This window comes from Achroia grisella, unplaced genomic scaffold, assembly GCF_030625045.1.
Source record: "Achroia grisella isolate CSIRO2021 unplaced genomic scaffold, CSIRO_AGI_Agris_v1 utg1462, whole genome shotgun sequence".
NCBI lineage: Eukaryota > Metazoa > Arthropoda > Insecta > Lepidoptera > Pyralidae > Achroia > Achroia grisella.
This window is the reverse complement of record NW_026712637.1, coordinates 110,381-137,828: the sequence shown is the minus strand read 5'-3', so window position 1 is coordinate 137,828 and position 27,448 is coordinate 110,381. Positions and strand designations below refer to the sequence as shown.

Below are 27,448 nucleotides of genomic sequence, written 5' to 3'. Positions count from 1 at the left end.
ATTACAATTATTTAATTCGTTATTTTCTCCAACTTGCAATTACTTAATTTGTTTTTTCCGGTCTTTTATTCCCTAACACATATTTCCTTTTTAACGTGGACTTTATATGGATTAAAATATTACCCCAAAAGTCCCAAGACTGGTACTGTTACTCGTCAACCGGGATTATTAAAACGGATATTAAGTCTTGTTTAATTACGCCCAGATTTGTCGGCCAAGTTGTATTTGCACGTAATACATTGTGTTCAGTATTATGTTTTTTTTTTATTCTGAAGCTTAAAATGATACGGGTCTGTATGAAATAAGTTTTATTTAAACTGTCGTATAGTTTTTTTATGTTAGACTAGCTGTTCCAGCAACTTCGTCCGCGTGGAATTTAATTTAATTTTTCTTAAATAAAAGTAGCCTAAGTTACTCCTTATTACATGAGCTATCTGCCAATAAAAGTCCCGTCAAGATCGGTATAGCCATTTCAAAGATTAGCCGGAACAAACAGACAGATAGACAAAATGTGCCGTATTTATATTCATATGCGTGTAGTAAAAAACGGTTATTTCTATATTACAAACAGACACTCCCATTTCATCTATATGTATAGATATCACGTATATAATACTAGCTGTGCCCGCGACTACGTCCGCGTGGTATAGTGACCTTGGATCGCATAAAATATTTAAAAATCTAACCCAAAGAAAAAGTTTAATCGTTCTAACTTTCAAAGTGACGAAATTCTTTAACTTAACTTTCTTTACTTATCCTTACCTTTAAAAAATTTCGTCCCCTATTTTATTTAACTTCTTAAGGTCAAAATATTTTCAAACTTCGAATTTCATATTTATTTATATGTAATCAAGCGTCTAAAAAGTTGTCATTTCAAAATCTTGAAACTTATTTTAAAATGACGATACTTCCATACAACCTTTCCACCCTTTTTTTGCATTAAATGGTAGCCTATGTCCTTTCTCAGGGATGGAAAATTTCAAAACATTAAAAATCCTTACGTACCCTGTATGTATATTTTGGAAAGCGAATTTGTAAGAAAGTACCCAGATTTTTTCAAAACATTTAGTGAAATACCCGGCCGTTATGAATCACGTCACAAAAACGATTTAGTACAACCCGTTTCGAAATTAAAAATGCATAGTTCTGGTCCCTATTCCATGGCAATAAAAGTATACAATACAATACCTAATGTTATAAAAAATGAGAATAGAAATAATAAATTTATTATCCTATTAAAACAAATGTTGTTAAATAAAGCTTATTACAAAATAATAATAATAATCTCAGGACAATTCACACAGCGCCATCTAGTCCCAAGTTAAGCTAGCTAAAGCTTGTGTTACGGGTACTAGATAACTGATACAAGTACATAGATAATTTTTTTTCGTAAATACATACATAGTATACATAGAAAACACCCAGACCTATACAAACAATCATACTCATGAATACAAATGTATGTGCCGTGCGAGGAATCGAACCCGCGACCTATGAAAATTAACGCGAAACATGGACTTTTTTTATATTACTTCTTAAATTTAGGTACTTTTGTACCATCTAAAGACATGTCAGTCCCATTGTACCCTAAAAATTAACACACAAACTATTGTACCGATTTCAGTGAAATTTGTTATACAGATAGTCTATACCTTGAGTAAATTTGGAATAATGTTCACGTAAGGATCTCTTCAAGGTGAATTTGGTATGACATCTTCTGAGGCCGACAGGAAGTGCATTCCAAAGATTAATGGCCGAAATAGTGAAGGATTGAGATGAGAAATTAGAGAGATGAGAAGGAGTATACAGCAGGAGATTATTATATATATGACAAGCTTTTGCCCGCGGCTTCGCTCGCGTTAATTTATCTTCTTAGGGGTGGAATTTATCAAAATCCTTTCTTAGGGGATGCCTATGTCATAGTAGCTTTATGCATGCAAAGTCTCAGCCCGATCGGTTTAAAATTAACATTTCATACAAACTGTCATCCCTTTAGGCGTAGAATTAATCAAAATCCTTTCTTAGCGGATGCCTACGTCATAACATCTACCTGCATGCCAAATTTCAGCCCGATCAAACCAGTGGTTTGGGCTGTGCGTTGATATACCACTACGTCAGTCACCTTTGAGTTATATATATTTAGATATATATTGAATACAACTAATACCTTAATACTAATGACATTAGATCGAATTTGCTATCTCAGAGCGGACCTACGCAAACATAAAACTAATTAATTTCCCTGTACCTACCGCTAAAGGGCAGAGTCATGCCTTTACATCGTTTGCTGATCGAAATTGATCATAAAGTTAATCAAGGTCTATCGACAGCAAGGCAAGCTATTACAACACCAATATACCTCGCCCGCCGGCCAGCATAAATTATCTAAATTGATATTATAAACGGCAAACAGAATTTATTATTTATTTCAGATGACATGTCATCTGAAATAAATAAAAAAATCTGAAAGGCGGCATCTGAAATAATTATAAATATTTATTTATTTATTAACTTTAAAAACTTTAATTTTTTTTTATTACTATATAATTAGAATGGTACATAAGACATTAATTTTAAATTATAATATTATAGATTATTCCATTTTAATATACCCAAAATTTGCATGCCCGTAAATTGGGGCAATTAAACAGTTGCCAATAATATTATTACCTGGACATATTATAATATCTAACTGTATAATACGCAAATAAATAAATTTCATTTCATTTCATTTCATGCACGTATATATAAATGAAGGTGCACGTGGCGGACTCAACACCTTGAGGCATTTTCACCCAGAAATTATTGCGCAAAACATGTGGGGTGTCCAGAATCCATATTTTAAATACAAATGTAAAAATAATAATAACTTTAATGTGACTAAGTATAAATACATGAATAATACACATATATTAAACATTATATATGATATATTCAATACAATTAATACCTTAATACTAATGCCATTAGATCGAATTTGCTATCTCAGAGTGGACCTACACAAATATAAAACTAATGTATACTAACTGATATTATAGAGCAAGCCGATTTATTATATTTATTTATTTCAGACTATGTACATGTTATTATAAATATTGATTTATTTATCAAAACTTTAATGCGCAAATACAAAAATAAAGATACGTCTTGTATAAAATATCTAAGCTGATATTATAAATAGAAACCGATTTTTTTTAATTATTTACTGGTTGTGCCCGGACTTTGTCCGCGTGGAATTTAACGTTATTTTTTTAAAATAAAAGTAGCCTAAGTTATTCCTTATTACATCGGTCAAAATCGGTCCAGATATTTCAGAGATTAGTCTGAACAAACAGACAAAAATTGTAAAAAATGTTATTATGGTGTATGTACCGTATTTATATATGCGTGTAGTAAAAAACGGTTATTTCGATATTACAAACAGACACTCCAATTTTATTTATATGTAATAGATATTGCCACGAGGACGAATTTAGGGGTAATAGCTAGTAACACAGATAACAAAATATTACATAGTAGTAATAAAATATAGATAGTGCAATACAAATTTTACAGCGAAATTCGTTAGAAATTTCAGTCTAGAACAATTGTGATACTTAACCTATATTCCGTGTACAGAAAAGAAACAACATGCACTGTAATAAACTGACTGAAACAATACTGTATAGTAGTATAGTAATAGTAATAATAATCTCAGGACAATTCACATAGCGCCATCTAGACCCAAGTTAAGCTAGCTAAAGCTTGTGTTATAAGTACTAGACAACTGAAATACATAAATAGTTTTTTTGTAAATACATACATATTATACATAGAAAACACCCAGATCGATACAAACAATAATACTCATGAATACAAATGTTTGTACCGTGCGGAGAATCGAACCCGCGATCATCGGATAGTAAAGCGGCATGTTAAACACTAGACCACCGAGGCTATCTCTCTCTAAACAAATATTTTTAGTTGTACCTATATTTTTTTTCTCTCCACAGAGGTCTAATCTAATTTTCTGTCTGTTGGGCCGACAGGTCAGATCAATCGGTTCATTAGTTGGGTCCCACTAACCCGTCAACGGACTACGAAAAAAAACGGGAAAAAGTCTTATATTTCGGTCACTATTCTTATACTTGCTTAAAATTTGACGGGAATTTATATACGTTCAAAAAAGGTTTAGGCTCCTGGGCGGTAAGATTCGAATTTGGTGCTCTAGTATCTATAATAGTTAGTTTAGGACTAGATGGCGCTCTGTGAGTTGTCCTGATTTATTGTTATTGTAGAATTAATAATCCTATTAAAAGGGAAAAAAAAGCATTTTATTAATTTAACTGAACCCGCAATAATCTGAAAGTAAGACTGCTTAATCGCTAGACCACCGAGATCGTTAAAATATAAACAAACCTTTACATATTATATACTAGCTGTACTCGTGACTTCGTCCGCGTGAAATTTAACTTAATATTTTATTTAGAAATTTTTTAATTTATATTTCTAAAATAAAATAATTTTTCTAAAACAAAATAGCCTAATTTACTCCTTATTACATCAGCTACCTGCCAATAAAGGTCCCGTCAAAATCGGTCCAACCATTTCAGAGATTAGCCGGAACAAACAGACAGACCGACAAAGATTGTAAAAAAATATTTTGGTGTATATACCGTATTTATATTCATATGCATGTAGTAAAAAATGGTTATTTCAATATTACAAACGGACACTCCAATTTTATTTATATGTATACTTAAATAGCCTTGGTTTTCCTTTAATAAATAAATAATAATCAATCAATATATGTAGGTCTATTATAGATTCTTATGATATATCAAATCTATAAGAAGAACTAAGAATGAACTAATCTTTATTTATAAATAACACAGTACTAATAATAAAATAATAAAATAAAATAATTTAAAAGAAATAATAAAATTATTTAAAAGAGCAACATGTAAGTTTCTTGCTCGTTCTTCTTGTGATGAGACAGCTTTCCGAATGAGCGGTAGATTAAAAAAATGTAATGACTATTCATAAGTGCTTCAATGTAAGTTTATTTGAATAAATGATTATCTATTCTATTCTATTCTAAGTACAAAGTTTTACATTTAGCTCTGGATATCGAATTGAGTAAACCTGTGCAGCAAAAGCCAGAATCTTTCAGCATACCTGTACTTTTAACCTGAATAATGACATTAATTTGTAGTTAAATTAAAAAAATATACTTGTATGTTTTTGTATATCTTATATATAAAATTCTCGTGTCACAGTTTTCGTTTCCATACTCCTCCGAAACGGCTTCACCGATTCTTATGAAATTTTGTGAGCGTATTGAGTAGGTCTGAGAATCGGCCAACATCTATTTTTCATCCCCCTAAATGTTAGGGGTAGTCCACCCCTACATTTTTTTTATTTTAAGGCTATTAAAATTGTTTTAAAATAAAAAAAAATTTGCAATTTTTGTATGTCTGTCTGTATGTCTATCTGTTTGTTCCAGCTAATCTCTGAAATGGCTGGACCGATTTTGACGGAACATTTATTGGTCGGTAGCTGATGTAATAAGGAGTAACTTAGGCTACATTTATTTTAGAAAAATTCTCTACATAACTTTTTTGTTAAATTCTACAAGTACAGCTAGTCTTAAATAAAATCAATATAAACGTCATACTAAGACACTGATAGGCTTCACTTCAGTTCACTAATAACTACATATATTATTATATTAGAACCTTTTTCAGTATTTAAAATCGGTCTTCTCTTACAGAATGGTGGGGTGCCCGTACTTTCTGCTGTGACACGGACGAGTGCAACTCTGCGTACACGCAATATCCTGCGACGGGTTTGCTCATGGTCACACTAGCTGCTCTGCTCGCGCACTGACCGCGCGAGTAAATTACTCTAATTTGACTGGGGAAGTAGATGGAAAGATGATTTTTTTATACATTTAAATAATTCAAAAAATAAAAGAGAACTTACAGAAATGGACGAGTACGATGCAACCGAAGAATGTAGTTAAGTATTTGGTTTTATTCAATTTAAATTAAATAAAACAATTATTAAGTTGAACATTCCATGAAGAAAATTGTAATTTTGTATAATAGTTCTTTTTAAACAATGTTGATTTTGATATATTTATTTGCGTTACTTTATTATAATTACAATAGTTAAATTGTTATTTATTAATTAATAATTTTAATGATGTACAAATAAATTGGTTATTTAACAAACTTAAGGTTACATTTCGAACTTGTTGAAATACAACAAAAAGTATAAATAAAAACAATATATGTCAATGAGTTTTATAATTTAAAATAAACATTTATTTATGTAAAGTATATTTTATTCTGTAATGTGCTAATATAAAAATAGAAATTAATTAAATAATATATTCTAATCACAATTTGAAGTGGATTAGTGTAATCAAACATTAATATTTATTATCTTTTTTAAATAAATATGTTTATTAAATCAATGTGATTACAATTTTTTTTTAATAATAATTAATTTAAATATATTTATTTAAAGAAATAAATTAATATAAAGATTTCATTATTCTAACTCACTTTAAATTGAGAATAGAATATGGTATTGGATTAATTTATATGTTTTTTATTAACTATACTATATTATTTCAATAAATAGTAAATGCATTATAGTTACGACATTTTATTTAAATTTTACTGCAATTATACGTAGTATCTAACGATTTACAATTAATCAAAAGTACTTCATAAATTCAATAATTTTATTGTAACAAATATTTAATTTATATTTAGCTAAATTTTTCGATAGATGGCAAATGCATTATTTGTACATTTTACTATTTATTTATTTTCTCAATAAATGCAATAAAACCTATATTTTTATTGCATTTATTCATAGTATCTAACGGTTTATGATTGAACAATGACACTTAATTAATTTAACAATTTATACAAATAAATAAATATATATATAAATAAATTGTTAAATTCCCAATTGTATAACAAACACGTTAAACAAACGTATCGAATCTGTTTCATTGAAATAAGTGGATACCAACTCAAATAAATGAAAACCCATTAGTGTCGGCTCATTGAAGCTAACATGTGGTATAAAACAATTGTGTACAACAATATAAATTGTATTACTGAGGGACAGAATCTATTTCAGTTAATTTGTTATGTGGAGCACTAAAATAAAGCCTATTAGTCAAATATTTGATTATGGGTTTTATGTTGAATAAACTTTTGTTTAAAAGTATTATCTTCATATGTAATGAGTATATAGAAGACAGATAGTTCATTTTATTTTTCTTTATACATATGTAATAATGATTTTGAATTGAATTATTTCTTATGTGTTAGTAATTGAATTAAAACAACTGTTTAAAGAGACCGTGGATTTTTACCACAGTTATTATCTTTTAATTACATAAATGTGAAATTCACAAGCGTTTGTTAACTCTATTTTAATTGTATCACTTTGTTATATTAATAATTAAAATGTTACATTCATTCAATGTCACATTATAGAATACTATTATGTTAAAAATGTCAAATACATTATTTTTATGTACACTTATAATTATGATTAAAAGTTTAGTGCACGGAAATTTGCTTCCATTTTCAAACTGTAATTTAAATAAATCGTTAAACTCATCAAACTAATTAACATTAAATATAAACAATGAAAATATTTTGAATAAATCATTATACTTAATTTATTTAAATTACAGTTTGTATAAACGTAGCTAGTGTTTATAAATAGGGAATATAATTCACAATTTACGCTTTATTAACTATCACAGTCAAATTCTTTCTAAAGATAGTTGTAATCGTTATATAATTAAGATTTAGAACATAGTAATCTACATATTCATACACTGTTGGTTTACCAAGTGGATTATTAAACAAGTAACAAGTAACTTCATGATGCCTAATTCAGTTTAATATTAATAAAAAAACAAGTAATATTCCTTTTGTTATAATAAATTACTCTCTTTGTTACAGACAATATGAACAATTATTTAATGTGATGACTGATTTAATCTTATTGCATGATTATATTTGACCCAAAAAATTAGTGCTTGTTGGTAGTTTGTATTCACACGTTTCGACTTGTAAATGTAAACTTACAAGGATTATTTAAAAGAGCAACACACAAGTTTCTTGCTCGTTCTTCTTGTGATGAGACAGCTTTCCGAACGAGTGGTAGATAAAAAACAAATTGTTATGACTATTCAAAAGTGCTTAAATTAAGTTTATTTGAATAAATGATTTTCTATTCTATTCTATTCTATTCTATGAATATTTTTCTCTCTTAACGTTGATGCAATGAAAACATTTGTGATATAAATTATTTTAAAGGTATTTACTCTACGCAGAGACGGAACTTTGTGAATATAAAGCATTGTTGCGTACTCATCGTTGTTTCATTAAATATCTGTATGGTTTTCAAAATGTTCATTCATTGTTTCGCTTTTGTGGTCGCCCGAACAGATACTGTCTAATGCCAGTCGTAATGAACATAAATGATGTTTTCGTGAGGACGTTTTGGTGTTTACGTGGCTATAACAGAATACGCAGTGGTAGATAGTCATGTTTATTGCCTGGCTTTAATACCATCCCTAGCTCGACAACGACAGGAACATCTGGTGTCGAGGCTCGAAATGTTATGGGTTATATTCAAATGTAACCCAAATATGCGAAATATTTTTCCTCTATTGAATCTATTGAGACAACATGCTGTTTCAAATGGATTTTATCTTTTGATATACCCACGAAATTATACCATTTGAAGAGTATATTCGTTAATATAATTATTTCCATCTATCCATAAATGATATGGTTAGTATTCTCGCGACACATTGTACTACTAAAAGTATTTATATTAAGTTTATTTGAATAAAGATTTCTTATTTCTATTTCTAATAATTTAGTCACTAAATTAAAACAAAAACAACCTGATAACTAACTCAATACAAGGTTGCTTCCTAAATAATGATTTACAAACTGATAGGCTTTATTCAATAAGTATATATAATATACTAGCTACTCGCCCCGGCTTCGCACGGGTGTACATGTATTATACATATAAACCTTCCTCTTGAATCACTCTATCTATTAAAAATACCGCTTCAAAATCCGTTGCGTAGATTTAAAGATTTAAGTATACATAGGGACAGACAGCGACAGCGACTTTGTTTTATACTATGTAATGATGATTATATATCATCATTACATCATCATACATAGTCAGTCTGTCCATCCCTATGTATGCTTAAATCTTTAAACAAACATGTTTTATCCTGGAATACTATGATTATTACAATTTTAATTTACAATACTATGATTACTATGCCGGGCAATTACTATGATTATCATATGCCACTGATTTTAGAAACAAAATACACCCTTCAAAATGTGAACCCAGCTCATTATTACCTATTACCTTGTTATATTAAAAATTATCTTCATATTGAAAATAAATTATAGTGATGTATATTTCTTGTTGCATCATACTGATCTGTAAAATTACATTGAAATTTAAACTATAAAGTGTTACTTTATTTATTATTATTCATTACTCATAAATTCATATATTAATATAATTAAGTACTGTAATCTGAACTTTCAGAATGAAAATATGCAGAAAATATATTTTAACAGTCTCTAACTGTTATTTATTATAGAATTTTAGTATTTTTTTCTATTTACGATATTTTCCATTATAAACTCTTAATCATTGTGAACTGTACTTGAGTAAAATTGAAACTTGAAGAGGTACTGATACCTATGCTGTTATATAGTTTTTTTAATATCTGACCCTAATGAATTAGTGCACGTTGGTAGTTTGTAATCACATTTTTCGACTTAAAAATGTAAAGTTACAACGATTATTTAAAAGAGCAACACGCAAGTTTCTTTCTCGCTCTTCTAGTGATGAGACAGCTTTCTGAATGAGCGGTAGATTAAAAGTATGATAACTATGACGATTCAAAAGTGTTTAAATTAAGTTCTATTGAATATTACTTTCTATTCTTTTCTATTGTATTCCTCTTCTTATTCGATAGGCTACAGAACATCTGCCTATCACACCACTACATAATGACCACGCATTATGTAGTGGAGTGAGTGGTAGATGTTCTGTAGCGTATCGAACCTGCCGTACAACGGTTCTCTATTTCTCGAAATAGCATAATTAGTATCATAAAATTGATTATGAAGTTTACCTAATTCGCATATTTTTATTCTGAAAGCTTAGAAAATAACGAATAATAAGCTATACTGTTAAAACGCTTTATAATTTTATCACGTAATGCTATTAAAAGCTGAAATATTCTAAATTATCTTAAATTTATATAATAAATTATACATAGATATAGTTAAAATGTAAGTAAGAACATAATAGGGAAATCACTTAGTGTGTATTAACAAAATAATATATAAGCTTATGAATACACCGGAAAATAGTGCAACAAGAAACGAAATAATAAATATAGCTAGTTTAATATAATTTAAATAAACTTTAATTAATAAATTAATATTTATATTGTTAATTTTAAAATTAAAATCTTTAAAATTAATATTTAAATTATTCATAATCTTGATTAGTTTTAGTTTTTCTTTCATTATGCTTACAACTAGTCAATTAACGGTTGTTTAAAGTGAAACCTCAATATTAACTTTGGCTTTTATAGTACTTTATATAATACAGTCTATATATACTTTATTATTATGTTTATCTTAATTATGAATAATATAGTTCTGTGTTGAATTATTATTAGTTATTGGAATAAAAGTTATGCCAGAATAACTACCACAAACTCAATGAGTAAGAGCGCTACATCCTAAGTCTTGCCATCACTTACCATCAGATGAGGTGAGACCAAGCGCAATCCCATTATTAATAAAAAAAAATGAAATAAAACTCTTGCGTAACAATCACAGGATCTTACCACGTTTTATATTTATTTGCTGAGTTCCCGATATTTCGGTAGTGTTTCAACCACCATGATCACGGGTAAACTCAGTTTACTCAGCAAAGAAATATAAAACGTGGTAAGATCCCGTGATTTTTACTAATTATACGTATAAATGACCGCGTCAAGTTTAAAACAGTATAAATAAAAGTTATGCCAAAATCAATGAGTAAACGCGCTACATCCTAAGTCTTGCCATCACTTACCATCAGATGAGGTGAGACCAAGCGCAATCCCATTATTAATAAAAAAAAATGAAATAAAACTTTTGTGGTTCATTTGAGAGGTCAATACGATTTTCGAACAAACTTTCCTAACCAAAATTAAATATATTTCATATTCTTAAGGAAAATACGTTATGTGGAAGCGTCTGTCTCGTACCTGTATGGTTCTGCAAATTTCTTGGGCTTCAGGGTCTCGAAGATATCTTCGCTAGCTTTCCAGTTTCACAGTAGGTTTAACTCAGTTTTAATTTATTTTATTATACAAATAATGCGCGTGCATCATGGTCGTACGGTACGGTCAGTTCTGTCATAGGTGGGGGGGGGGGGGGGGGGGGGGGGGGGGACAGAAACTAACGGACTCTAATATAATAATCTGTGTTTACGATGGTACAGGATAGATTTTGAACACATATATATGCATATTTTGTTTCGTCTATTGGTTTCCGCTCAGATTTTTTGTGGTCCCATACATGCTAATTGTAACGGAATTAATCAGAATAATTTAAATCCATTGAGTACTCCATAAAATACATAAATAGCAAGCCAGCAACTACATTCAATTATCATAAATGTATTTTTCGTATTCGAACAGGTCTGTTCAGGTTGTGAACACTGATTAAATTTTTTGTTCTTTGCGATAGCATATGCTGGTGGTCACTCTATTCTCCCAAATTTGAATTTTAATGACTGTATATTAAGATAAACATGTTCCACTATTATTTGAAAAAAAAATTACGAGCTGAGTTTCTTGTCTGTTCTATCGGTATATTTGACATATCATAAGAGTCTGTAATAGACCTACATGAATAAAGATATTTTTAATTTGAACACTTCCCTCGATCCATCTCACAATTGTATGTTTATATTTCATGTACTTTCATTATAACATATGAGTGTGGGTGCGTGTTATAAGTGCCGGCAACCATTTCTTTCCTTAATATTTGAGATTCTCTGAAATTGCCTAGCGATAAGCCCGCCTTTTGTGCTCGCATCTGTGAATTGTTCACAATAATATGAAACCCTTGCAAGTTTTACAGGAAAATCTACTGTCTCAGATCTCATAATGAATTTAATCAGTAAGTATTATAGGATTACAGATGTAGGACTTCAAGAAGGACTCTTTCGACGAAAGAATTCGTACGTTAGAGGAGAGGAGAATAATTAAACGTAATTAAAAGCCCATTAAAATTTAATTACTTTAGATGCAGCGTCGGTGGTCTAGCGGTTGAACATGCCGATTGTCTTCCGATGGTTGCGGGTTCGATTGCACGGGCCAAAATTTTGTATTCAAGATTTGTATCGGTTTGGGAGTTTTCTATGTACAATAAAATCAAATCAAAATCAACAATTCACGTAGGACATTTTAGCAGTTTATGAACGTCAAATTTTTTGTATAATCATTTTTCCCTACCGTCCAGTTCAGTTGAGAGGAACTGGCAAGAAAACCAACTGAATTTCTTTGTTTTTAAAACACTGTTTATTTAGATGTGTAGGTGTTGTTATTGTGTAGATATTGATTTACAAAAAACTGTACTCCTTTATATATACCATCTCTCACACAACCATCCATTCTTTAAGACAAAGCAATGTAGTAAATACAGAATGAAAATATTATAAGCCCGGAAATAATGTACAAAGAATGAGAATTTGCAACAGATTCAGAGTTAATTATAATTTTACAAGAAGCAGAATAACGCCGCTACAAAGATACTGGGCATTAATTTATTTAAAGAACTTGTAAAAGCCAAGTTGCTTTTTGTTTTAACAATGAACTTTATAAAAGTAAGCCCCCAGTGTTTGTTAAGGAAATTGAATGTCATTTAAGAATCGCTTGTGGCGCGATATGAAAATATAGATTAAAGAAATCTACCTGCATATCGCTGTAGGTACTAATTTATTATATAGTTTTAATTTAATTGGGTTTTAACTACATCTATATATAAATAAATGAATAAATCTGGACAATTAACACAGCGTCATTTACTCCTCCTTAAAAAATCTGGATGTATTCTATTCAAAATTCAAAATATCTTTATGATATATCAAATCTACCGTCAGTTCGGAATGATATCGAGATGAGAAGAACTGACAAGAAACTCAGCTTGTATTCTTTTCAAATTAATGTTATATATACATGTTTATAATAATACAGATTCATTTTTTAATTCGAACTTGGGAGAATGGAATGACTACGGAATATCGCAAAAGCAAATAGTCTAATCAGTGTTCGTAACCCAAACAGACCAGTCCCCACAAGCAGCACCCGTTCACGAGTATGACGGATGAGCCAGCCATCATTGCACTCAACCATATATTATGTATGTATTTACAAAAAAATCTAAGTACTTATATCAGTTGTCTAGTACAAAAGCTCTGCTTAGCTTGTGTTATGGGTTCTAAACAACTGATGACTCCAGATGGCCTTGTGGGAATTCTCCAGGGCTATTATTGTCCGTTTGTGAATTCATTTTCTTATCTTCTATATAAAAAGCATGATTTCGATAAATTATGTTCTAGTAGTGTAGCGAAAAAGTGTAGCTACATTACGAATATACGATATTCCAACCAAACAGAACAGAGCAGCAAGCAAAACAGAATATAAAAGTGTACAGCAATAAATTATTTACTACACGTGCTCTCCGTTAGCTCTTTTTCCTTCACATTACATGATTCATGTGACATTATATTGACAATCCTTTTCTGGGAAGTTATCACAATATTTTTTATAGCATAGCGGCATACGACTCACCTGATGGTAAGTGATTACCGCCGTCCATGAGCACCTTGCAAGTGCGTTGCTGGCCTTTTAAGAAGGAATGAGTTTTCTTGAAGGTTTCAATATCGTATCGGTTCGGAAGTAGCATTGCTGGAAGGTGATTCTATAATGTGATTGTGCGTGGTAAAATGTTCCTAAAAAAAATCGAATAGGCAGAAACTGCGAGGCTGTAATGTTAAATTATTATACATGTATCCTTAATTTAATGATTATAATAATTGTTAATTTAAGATTGTGTTAAGTGTAATGTTACATTACATAACAATTCATTAACTTCTCAGTTTCATCAAGAATTCGGTCTGGATTTATTACGAGTTTTAATGTTATCAACAGTAATGGGGTTCAAATCATCAACTTAGTTAATTTATTAGTTGACACTTATAACATATGCTGAATATAAACAGAAGCGAAGCGATTTCCTCCGATCGATCTCCCGTCCAATCAAAAGCGGGAATCGAAATTACGACTGCCTAAGCCGAGGTTCGAACTTCTAACTGTACCGACTAGTATCCGTCACCCGACTGGCCATCATCCGCTCCTAAGTCCACCTGCACTCGCCTATCGTTTGATGAATTCTAAGAATTATTCGAAAAAAATTTATGTAAATATATTTTAACTTATAACAGCTGAATTTACAAAATGTAGTTATTCTGGCATAAATTTGTTATTATTATTAATTTTACAATATTATACTTAAATGTTGAAATATTATGTTAAGTATATAATAATGTTATGTTGTATTTTATTATACAAACTTATAGCGACACATTGAATTGATATGAAGTTATGTTGTGTAAGTTAAATAACAAAAATGTACCTGTATTTCATGAAAGTATTTAATTCTTTAATTTTTATTATAAAATCTAACGAACCTATTTAAAAGTTTTAATAATTACTATTTTTAATACACATACACGCTTAAATATTGGTATTGATGTCTTCTATAAAACACATAATTTTACTCTTTAATGAAAAATTTCCGCAGGGTACGCGATATAAGGACTTTTTGATTTATTTCTTACACGTTGGGTTACATTATCGAAGTTTTCATATGGATACTTAACAGTTTTGAAAATATTCTATCCCCTATCTTCATCAGGGATAATGTATGATTCTAATGGTGATAGAATTTTTCAAATAGGTTTTTTATATCGGAGCCTAATCAATGTGTATATTTTATGCTTGAAATATTCAAAACACGACAACTTATTTATTTATTTTAGGTATAGGTACAGCTTATACAATTTATAGACAATATATATATATAAAGATTTCCTTAATTCACGGCTGGGACCACCGATGGTCTAACCATGTCTAATGCAAGCTACCTTACTTCGGTTCGATTCCTCACAGGATACATCTTGTATATAAAATTCTCGTGTCACAGTTTTCGTTCCCATACTCCTCCGAAACGGCTAGACCGATTCTCATGAAATTTTGTGAACGTATTGAGTAGGTCTGAGAATCGGCCAACATGTATTTTTCATCCCCCTAAATGTTAGGGGTAGTCAACCCCTAATTTTTTTTTTATTTTAAGGCAAAATAACGTTTACCGGGACAGCTAGTATATATATACATATATTTGTATTAATGATGAATTATTGTTTGTACTTATTAGTACTTGTTTGTCTGTGTATATTATGTATCTATTTAGGTTACATATAATACATGCTCTGCTCACCTTGGGACCAGATGGTGACTGTGTGAATTGTCCTGGATTTTTTGTTAATATAAAAAAACTTAAGCTATTAAGCAAATAACTTTAATTTTGTTTTGTAATCTAATAACAAAACAAACTCAATCAAACACTATCTATTCTTCTTATATTATTTATATTTATTTTTATTATTTTTTGATGATTATTTTATATAATTGAACTGAGTCAAGTTAAAAATGTGTCCTTCTGACTTTGTCCGTTGACAGTTGTACCCGGATTCCGGTAAATATAGAATCATCCATTAGTATTTCGTAAATATGGATGACAGATTGGACCGGCTCCGATCCGGGTTACGGTTCAAGTTGACAGATGACTAACATTTCTGTGAAAAATAATAACCGTCAATTTACAATAGCTGCAGGTATAATATAACAACAAAATATACATGTATAACATAAATATAAATGTTTCACCGCCTAACTTTGTGATGGACGCGAGTTCGATTCCTCGCACGGTACAAACATTTGTATTCGTGAGTATGATATCAGTCTGGGTGTTATCTATGTATATTTTATACATAAAATTCTTGTGTCACAATGTTACTTACCATACTCCTCCAAAATGACTTGACTGATTTTTATGAAATTTTATATGCATATTCAGCAGATCTGAGAATCGGCTACTATCTATTTTTCACATCCCTAAGCGATAAGGGTTGTCCACCCCTAACATTTTATTTATATTTTTTATAATGTGGTTTAAAAATACATACAAACAAAAATTTTCACCCTTCTATCACCAATCCCTATATTTCAATGGCGATTTTAATTTATATGGTAAAACAACCTTTTGCAGGGTCAGCTAATTATGTATGTATTTACAAGAATATACATGTATGTTTTTATATCATGTCTTAATTTATTTTCTTAGTCTTATATTATTTGTTACTATGGGAAATAATTTTCAACATTACTTTTTTATATTTCTCAGTATAATACATTCTCTTAGAAATATATAATTAGTAGGAAGAAATATAATCCACAAATTAAAGAAATAAATACATTTCGCAGAAACTTTCCTTTCACATTACGTCCCTTCACGAAGGAAATACTCGTTAAAGTATAGAAATGTAATATATTATATTAAAAGTATCCAGGAGCGCATTCGATATCCAGTAATTGATATTGAATATTTTCATGAAATACACTATTTAGTTGTAAGTACAACAATAGCAATATTACGATTATTGTAACACTTTATAAATAATATACTAAATGTTGTTTTCAATTTGTTCCTAGCTAAATAAAGACCAATTTATCAGTCACAAATATTTATATAGTTTTCTTTATTGTACTACCAGCCGTTACTGCTGCCTGCGCGACTCCTGCCTGCAAATTTCATTGACTAGTCATTGCTAACTACGAGTAGTTTCGTACTGTATTTGATTGCCAGTTTTATGCAACTACGATTAAACTCCCCTCCTATCGATCCCCCGTCCAATTCAAACGGGGATCGATAATACGACGGCCTGAGCCGAGATTCAAACCCCTAGCGGTGCCCTCAGACTAAAGTCATATCCGTCAGGCAGGAGTTGCCCTTCAGCCGCTCCATAAGTCCTTCCGCGGGTTTGGAGTGCCATCTGCACTCGCCCCCTATCGTCCCGTGAAGCTGTAAAGGCCAGCTGCGACTAACAGCTTCAGAGTAGTCCGAAAAAAAAACGATTAAACTCGTAAGATATCAGTGTATAAAATTAATGTAGGCTCGTGTGAACAGATTTTTTTTTTATAGTGAAAATTAAAAAAAAATTATAATTATACATTTATGATTACTGAAAATTGCCGTGACAATCAATGTGTAATGTAGTTATAAAACGTTGACTGCCACAGCAAGTTTTAGTTGTTTAGAGGCTCAGAAAATGTCAGCTCATCATCATCATCGCAGCCCGGAAGACGTCCACTGCTGGACATAGGCCTCCCCCAAAGATGATGATGTCAGCTCATGCTCAGAGATAAAGTGTGACTGTGTGACAAGAGATGGTGATGACAGGGGTACTGAATTTCGTGATGTCACATTTAAAATATTAAAACATACATTTCGCCTACTAAAGAAAAACTCAAAATTTTTTCTGACATTATTTATTGACGAGTCTACATTCGAGTTAGTAGTAAAAAACTGCAAAACATGTAATAATAGGAAGGGGGGAGTATAACAAATGAAAGTAGCTGTGACAAGAAGGGGGTGAGAGGGTGAAATAAAAATCCCGAAATCAGAGTATAATGTATAGTCGTAAAAGGCGACTAGATATGTGAATTTATAATATTAATCTAGATAGAAATACCTCTCATTTGTACAACAGTATTCTTTCTTTTTCTTATTGCTTTCTTGAAATATGATAGGGTAGCGGTTTTGTATAGATTGTCGTTTGTTTTCTTATGTAAAGTGCGAATACTATAACTACCATATGTTAATTTTAAGTAGCTTTGATATGGTCGAGCGGATTGAGTAGTCATGCTCACTAAAATGTCCAGACATGTGTCGGCGTGGTGGGCCGGGTCATTGCGCTCCCTAGAATATGGTCATGAACAAGTCCTGCTTGTAGGGACTGGTCTGCTCTAATCACTTCGACTAATTTAATATTATTGTGTATGTAATATTTGACCCTAATAAATTAGTGTTAGTTGATAGTTTGTATTCACACGTGATTAAAAATGTAAACTTACAACGATTATTTAAAAGAGCAACACGCAAGTATCTTGCTCATTCTTCTTGTGATGAGACAGTTTTCCGAATGAAAGTAATCAGTAAATTATGTAAAAGAAAGATAACTATGATATTCAAAAGTGCTTAAATTAAGTTTATTTGAATAAAGTATTTTCTATTCTATACAACACAAATCTCATCAGTATATCCATTTATATGAAAACTAAAAGTGCCCCTATAAACTTGTCTTGATGTTGCAAAAGCAATTTATTGATAACAAACTCCCTCGGCTATAAAATACTATCTCTAATGGTGTTTTTTTATCCTTATGGTTTTTAGGGTCATTTTTGCTTACCCCTACCTAAGCATAAACAGGTCGTCCCCAGCCACGTTCTTATTTTTGTGTTTTTATGCTGTTTAGGGTCAATTTTGCCCTACGTAAGCACAAAATGGGTCGTCCTCTGCCACGTGGATTCCATATTTAATTTTAATTTTCATTTCATTTCATTTCATCCAGTACGCTGCTACAAAATGCTTGAACAATCTTCCATCGCCAGTTAGGGGCGCAAAAACACTATTCAACATTAAAAAGCTATACAAGAATTATCTGTGTACTATTTAACCTATAAATCTTACGGCAAAGTTGTATATATATATATATGTTTAATGTTTATTTTTATTAATGTCATTTTATTCTATTTTGTTATTTCTAGTATATGTAATTGGTTTGTATTTATTAGTTGTAATTTTGTTTTAATTATTATCATTAATATTTTAAATAGTGCCCTCTCTCTCTCCCCCTTTTATATATATATTTTTGGTGCCACTGAAAACCAGCTGTATGTTCACATAGGACATACATTAAGGCTGAGTGGAGCCATTTCAGTGCCTATATGTATGTAAAAGTGATTATTTTATGTTTATTTTTAATTATCTACATGGTAAATTAAGTTTAATTATATATATAATACATTTTATTTATTCTTTTTTTTTCGTATATTGTAACATTGTTGAAAAGCACTGAATAAATATTTTTTCTTTCTTTCATTTCATTTAATTTCAATATAATTTCATTCATAACAATTTACATTGTGTAGAATTTTGTATAATAATTTTAATTAATTAATTATATGTCTAAAATAAATACATGTCTAATAAAGAAATTCCAATTTGATAATAATAAATTTACATGTATGTAGTACACATCATCATTACATAGTATAAAACAAAGTCGCTGTCGCTGTCTGTCCGTCCCTATATATGCTTAAATCTTTAAAACTACACCACGGATTTTGAAGCGGTTTTTTTTAATAGATAGAGTGATTCAAGAGGAAGGTTTATATAATACATGTACACCCAGCGAAGTGTAACACGGGGCGAGTAGCAAGTATTTTGTAATTCATCTATACATATAAATAAAATTGTACTCGTATATTATATCTACATCATCATCTGCTTCTTCCTTATCCCATTTATTTGTGGTCGTCGTAATAAGTTTTTCGCTTCCATTCATCCCTGTTCGCAGTCATCGCGTTATTTACTTCCTTTCTTACCATATCATCTTTCACACAGTCCATCCATCTCTTTTTCGGCCTTCCTCTGCCCTTATAACCATCCACATTCATATGTAACACCTTTCTTAAAATATTATCCTCGTTCCTACGCATTACATGTCCATACCATGATAGACGATTACTCTTCAACCTCTCTGACACCGGTGCCACTTTCATACTTCCTCTAATGTATTCATTCTTTATCTTATCCATTCTTGTCACATATATCTACAATCAACTTTAATATGTTTTTTTTATTTATATACTATAATAAGCTATATTACCTATTCGGTGCACAAAGACCTTCCTGTACATGAATATATTATAACATTATTGTACGAAATACATTAAGAAAGCAAACATTCTTTTGATGTACTCTTGAATATTAAGATAACATCTTTCCCGGGCTATTGTAGGGAGCCCGTTCTTTATCTTCAAAACGTCATAAATAAATTCACTACCGTCACAATTGAGTTATATAATTACATTGTTTTATTCATTACTAGCTGTACACGCGACTTCGTCCGCGTGAATTTAACTTTTTCTAAAATAAAGGTTGCCTAACTTAATCCTTATTACATCAGCTACCTGCTAATGAAAGTCCGGTCAAAATCGGTTCAGCTATTACATAGATTAGCCAGAATAAACAGGCAGACTGACAAATCTTGTATTTTCTAAAATAAATATAGCCTAAGTTACTCCTTATTACATCAGCTACCTGTCAATGAAAGTCCCGTCAAAATCGATTCAGCCATTTCAGAGATTAGCCAGAATAAACAGACAGACAAAAATTGTGAAAAATGTTATTTTGGTGTATGTACCATATTTACATTCATATGCATATAGTAAAAAACGGTTAGTTCAATATTACAAGCAAACACTCCAATTTTATTTATATGTATAGACTAGCTTTTGCTCGCGGCTTCGCGAGTGTCACTTTTGGAGTGGAATTTATCAAAATCCTTTCTTAGGCGATGGCTACGTCATAGTAGCTTTATGCAAGCAAAGTCTCAGCCCGATCGGTTTAAAATTGACGAAGTTTCATGTATACTTTCATCCCCTATTTTATCCCCTTGTGGGTAGAATTAATTAAAATCCTTTCTTATCGGATGCCTACGTCATAACATCTACCTGCATGCCCAATTTCAGCCCGATCCGTCCAGTAGTTAGGGCTGTGCGTTGATAGATCACTATGTCAGTCACCTTTGAGTTATATATATTTAGAAGAAGATTAGTTAACATTGATTTTTATCTTGAATAACATTGCTGTTATTAGTCTGTAATCTTTCCTATAATAAATAATACATCATAATGTATCATAATTAATTAGCTGTACAAGCCTTGGGCCATTAATGAAACAAATAGTCCAGGAGACAATATGAAATTTCAAGTACAACGGTAATAAATTTATTTATTACGCAATAACTCGTGCATTGTGTGTATATCTGTACTTTATTGTATAATAAAATGGAATACGTAGTCGTAACATATGAGTCTACAGTTGTAACGTTTATATACGGCACTGAGGAAAAAAATTATAATTTGAAACACAAATAAAATAGAAGTTATATTTATTCAAATAAATTATTTATTTACAAAAAAAAATGCATCTATGTATTTATAACTGTTGTCTAGTACCCATAACACAAGCTCTGCTTAGCTTGGAACTAGATGGCGCTGTGTGAATTGTCCTGAGATTATTATTATTATACTCTCTTACCTAATATTACCTTCATATATATGTCATTATAAATCAATAGATATAAGCAATTTTTTGCAATGATACCGAATTTTCTGGACATTCGAATACAAGTGGATTCCACTCATACTCGTCTGGGCTGGACCCTCGTTACTGCCATACTTGGCTAAATATTTTCCTAACATCGCAGTAATAAATCTCAACAGATTTATGAAAGGTCCTTTAATACTGTCCTTAGGTAAATCTTCTTATAGTTTATTGATGTTGAATGCGAATAGATGTTTACCTTTCCCTACGCGATTAATTTTTTATAATATTACAGGACAATTTATATAGCGCCATCTAGTCCCACGCTACGTATAACTTGTTTTTATTCGTACTAAGATAACTGATGTAAATATTTAGATATATTTTGCTGTAAATCTAAATATATATAACTCAAAGGTGACTGACGTAGTGATCTATTATCGCACAGCCCAAATCACTAGACAGATTGGATTGAAATTTGGCATACAGTTAGATATTATGACGTAGGCATCCGCTAAGAAAGGATTTTGATTAATTCTACCCCCAAGGGGATAAAATAGGGGATGAATGTTTGTATGAAACTTTGTCAATTTTAAACCGATCGGGCTGAGACTTTGCATGGATAAAGCTACTATGACGTAGGCATCCCCTAAGAAAGGATTTTGATAATTTCCACCTCTAAGGGGATAAATTAACGCGAGCGAAGCCGCGGGCAAAAGCTAGTACATACATAATGTAAACATAAATGAATTATCTATCTATATATCATAATAAATCCAATCAAAATATCTTTATTCATATAGCTCTATTATTGACTCTTATGATATGTCAAAAATTACCGTCAGTTCGCAGAGTATAAGCTATGGATCGAGCATCGAGTTAAGAGGTTACAAGAAACTCAGATCTACATTTCAAATATGCTTGTTGTACATGTTTACAAAAATACAGATTCATTTTTAAACGTCGTAATAGTAGAGGAACCGCGTGGAGGTCAACCCGACATGGTACGCTGCTAGCAAAGGGGTTATTAGTCTATACACATAAATAATATTGGAGTGTCTGTTTGTAATATTGAAATAAACGTTTTTTACTAAATGCATACGAATATAAATACGGTACATACACCAAAATAACATTTATTACAATTTTTGTCTGTCTATCTGTCTGTTTGTTCCGGCTAATCTCTCAGCTGATGTAAGCTGCCTGTCAAAAAAAGTCCCGTTAAAATCGGTCCAGCCATTTCAGAGAACAGATAATGAGTAATTTAGGCTACTTTTATTTTAGAAAAATAAAGTTAAATTACGTACAGCTAGAAATAAATAAACAAAGACAATTAACACAGCGCCATCTAGTCCCACGGTAAGCAGAGCTTGTGTTATGAGTACTAGACAGCTTATATAAATACTCAGATATTTTTTTGGTAAATACATACATAATATACATAGAAAACACCCAGACCATTACAAACAATCATACTCATGAATACAAATTTTTGTACCGTGCGGGGAATCTATCCCGCGACCATAGGAAGTAAAGCGGTGACTCAAACCGCTAGACCATCGTGGCCGTTAATGAATAAAATGTTTCGTTTAATACTGTTACCAACTAATTAAAAATAATTAACAAATAATTTAAGTGTGGTAACGGTGGTGGTAATTGCTGCGACAGCCGGCAGCGAGGTTAATGAGTGGAATGAAGCAAACATGGCGTCGCGGTGAAGCTTTTGTGTAAGTATATTTTGATAGTAATGACCACACTTGATATTAAAATTTAAGTAAAACTAATAGTTAAACCGATAAAATATTTATTCGTGTCAGTTTTATATTATATCTGAAATAAATGAGAAAATAAAATTATATACTGTTTTAAATTTGACGCGCTTTCGTAATCATGGCGGTTGTATCGATAACGAACTATCCAGTATAGATATAAAAGTACATCAAAATCCGTTAAGCTGATTCAGAGAAGTATGCCTCCTAACAATGAAACAATAATTTTATAAGACTATATAACGTTATGCTACGAGCTATAGGTGCTGGCTGCAATGAAAAATGTACTAAAAACGGGGGAAATATCATGCAGATGAAGTCATGCGGGAATTTGTATGGAATTCTGTATGAACATTCCTCTTTTTTAAAGCAAGCAAGAATGATGAAATTGAAATAGAAATAGAAATAATCTTTATTCAAATAAACTCATTACAAGCACTTTTGAATAGTCATATTTTGATTCTACCACTCATTCGGAATGCAGATTCATCACAAGAAGAATGAGCAAGAAACTTGTGTGTTGCTCTTTTTAATAGATGTTATTTTTTTATATAAATAATTACAGTATAACAAGTAAGAGGCATGCGATAATCAACATAGAAGTCGCTACGCACTCATTATTAATGTAATCAGATAATATTGTCAGTGCTATGGATTTAAAGTTTTTCTATAAAAACATTATTATCGTTAACGAATTCTTCAATTTTATAGTAAGCTTTTTTGCAAAGGAACTGTTTTATTTGACATTTAAATCTTTTTTCTGGCAGATTTATAATAGACTCTGGTATTTTATTGTAAAACCTTACGCAATTGCCATAAAACGAATTACTAACTATAGCCAAATGACATTTAGGTAAAATCAGTTTGTTATTGTTACGTAAGCTTTTATTAGTGCAATCACTAACTCTTTTGAAACTGTCTATATTCCTTCTGGCATACATGATATTTTCATAAATATATTGAGAAGCAACGGTGAGGATATTTGATTCCTTAAAACACTCTCGCAAAGACTCCCTGGAACCCATACCATAAATGGAGCGAATGGCCCTCTTTTGTAATGAAACTTTTATATGTAGCTTTTATTGGTTTACATTATTAAAAATTTTTACATTAACAAGTAAAGTTTACTAGTTTTAGTTTGGACGAAGTCGAGCGCTAGTCCATGGTGTAATTAGAAATACATTGCACTAAACGTAAATAGGACCTTATTATATTACGACTAACTAACAAAATCAGATAACCATACCCGAACGTGATGATTGTAAATTAGTCAGTGATAATAGTAAATTTAAACTCTGATACAGACGCCCGTGGGTCGTTAATGGTTTGATATGAATAAACAGATTTATCGCCATTATGTTCAAACCAACCGACATTTATCTGATTCGTAAGTGAATCTGAATGGAGTAAGATGAGACGATACTGTTCATTAAGTGATGGACCGCAGATTAAGTTTGTGTCGACCAAGAGTTTACCTCTCACTGTGTGATTGTGTTCGAATTGATTGATACTGTGGCCATTGCCACATTTTAGTGGTAATAATAATATTGAGGCTGAACAGTTCAGTATTAAGTTAAGAAGAGTTTCTGTTATCGGTTCTAGATATATTCTAATCTTAATCTTAAAAATCATTACATAGTATAAAACAAAGTCGCTGTCGCTGTCTGTCCGCCCCTAAGTATGCTTAAATCTTTAAAACTACGCAACGGATTTTGAAGCGGTTTATTTTAATAGATAGAGTGATTCAAGAGGAAGGTTTTTATGTATAATATATGTACCCCTGGGCGAAGCGAACATGAAAGTTTGTGAGTATGAATGTTTCTTATTCTGTCACGCGAAAATTACTGAACGGATTTTGATGAAAATTTACAGTAATATAGCTTATGCATCAGAATAACACATAGGCTATATTCATTGAAATTTAACGCCGCTGTAACTGCGAGCACAGCTATATATATATCTTATACATATATTATTCTTATGTACAAATACGTAATATATATAAAGTACATATAATATAATACATCAAATAAATACAAGTCAAAAATAACAAGTCTAGTCAATTATAAAGATATTTTTTGCGAATTTATAATAATTAATGTTATTTTTATAATCAGCGAAAGTCCTTGGAAATATGTTTTCTTATCTTGATAAATATGCAGTGACATATGCCAGTCAGTCGGTCACTCTCCCTAATTGAATTTCTGTAATCATGTTTTGTACATGATTACAGAAATTGTGAAAACTCATTTGAAAAGTATAAGAGCCGAGTTTCTTGTCAGTTCTTCTCCGTTCGAAACCACTCCGAACTGACAGTTGATTTGGCATATCATAAGTCTGTAATAGACCTACAGGAATGAAGATATTTTGAATAGAATAGAATTGAAAATCATTTATTCAAATAAACTTACATTGAAGCTTAGAACTTATTTTGAATAGTCATTACATTTTTTTTAATCTACCGCTCGTTCGGAAAGCTGTCTCATCACAAGAAGAACGAGCAAGAAACTTGCGTGTTGCTCTTTTAAATAATTTTATTATTACTTTACATTTTTAAGTTTAAGTGTGTGAATACAAACCACCAATTAGCACTAATTCAATTAAATACTCAAATAGAAAAAATATTGAATATATAATTATTTATATATTGATTTAATATTTTTATTATAAACACAATTTAAATATAATACAGTGGACCCCTGGTACTCCGACAATCATTTTGCAGGGCAGTGTCGGACTATCGAATTTGTCGGATTATAGAGTACTGCCTAAGACCCCTTATAGTCCGAATTTTTTTACAAAAGAGTACCTTGTAATCCGACAAATTACAGATCCAATGATAAGATTCTATGTTATATATGTATGTATGTATATGCACTCTGAAGTATATTGTCAAAGTAATATTCAATAACAAATAATAGACAATGTCGGATTACAAGGGGGCCGGATTAGACAGGGGCCGGATTACCGCGGGTCCACTGTATTTAAAATATTTAATTAATTATTAAAATAAACCTGTTTGGACATCGTCGGCTCGCCGGACTGCAGTCCGCGAGGGGTGCTGCGGGGCGCGGCTCGTAGGGGTGCGAATAGCACCGGACCTCACTTCTGATCTTGCCACCGATTACGACACGCGCACTCAATATTCTACCATTCCTTCTATTTCATATTTAAATATTTACATCTAATCTACAGTCCATAACAAAAACCTTTAATTTAAAAGTCCTTAGTTTAGGACCCTACAAAAGCCATCTAGCAAAGCAAATGGAGAAAAATTTAATAAAGGTTTATTAAATTTTTCTTAATAAATTAAAAAGCATACGTCAGAAAATCTGCGTGGTGACTTGCGGTTTTAATGAAAAAAGTTATACATGAAAAGCTTTGTCGAGTGTTCATAAATCTTGGCGACATTCAAATTCAGATGCGACAGATTATTTCTCAAACAAAACTTTTTGGGACACTCTGTATTACGTAAGTAGGTGTTTTTATATACTTTCCATTGCAAAGTTCCCACAATAATGGGAAGTTTAAAGAGTCTTGTCTATATATCTAAATATATAAAACTCAAAGGGGAAACATAACTTTTTAGGACACTCTGTATTACGTAAGTAGGTGTTTTTATATACTTTCCATTGCAAAGTTCCCACAATAATAGGAAGTTTAAAGAGTCTTGTCTATATATTTAAATATATATAACTCAAAGGTGACTGACATAGTGATCTATCAACGTACAGCCCAAACCGCTGGACGGATCGGGCTGAAATTTGGCATGCAAGTAGATGTTATGACGTAGGATTTTGATTAATTCTACCCCCAAGGGGACAAAATAGTGGATGAAAGTTTGTATGAAACTTTGTCAATTTTAAACCGATCGGGCTGAGACTTTGCATGCTCAAAGTTACTATGACGTAGGCATTTCCTAAGAAAGGATTTTGATTAATTCCACCACTAAAAGGATAAATTAAAACGAGCGAAGCCACGGGCAAAAGCTAGTAATAATATATTTATGTATATATAGGATATAGATATATCTTTTCGTAAATATACATACATATTATAAATTGGCTACACCCAAACCAATACAAACAATCG

At 31.0% G+C, this 27,448-nt stretch overlaps 1 protein-coding gene across 1 annotated transcript in view; it reads left to right on the top strand.

Annotated features, from left to right (window-relative positions):
- Positions 1–5,902, top strand: part of LOC131855694 (uncharacterized) — a 62,744-nt gene extending 56,842 nt beyond the window's left edge. The window contains exon 3 of the mRNA XM_059206994.1: positions 5,753–5,902. Within this exon, the coding sequence (XP_059062977.1) occupies positions 5,753–5,868 (116 nt within the window). The 3' untranslated portion in view covers positions 5,869–5,902. The remainder of the gene's footprint in view (positions 1–5,752) is intronic.
- Positions 5,903–27,448: the final 21,546 nt, after the last annotated feature.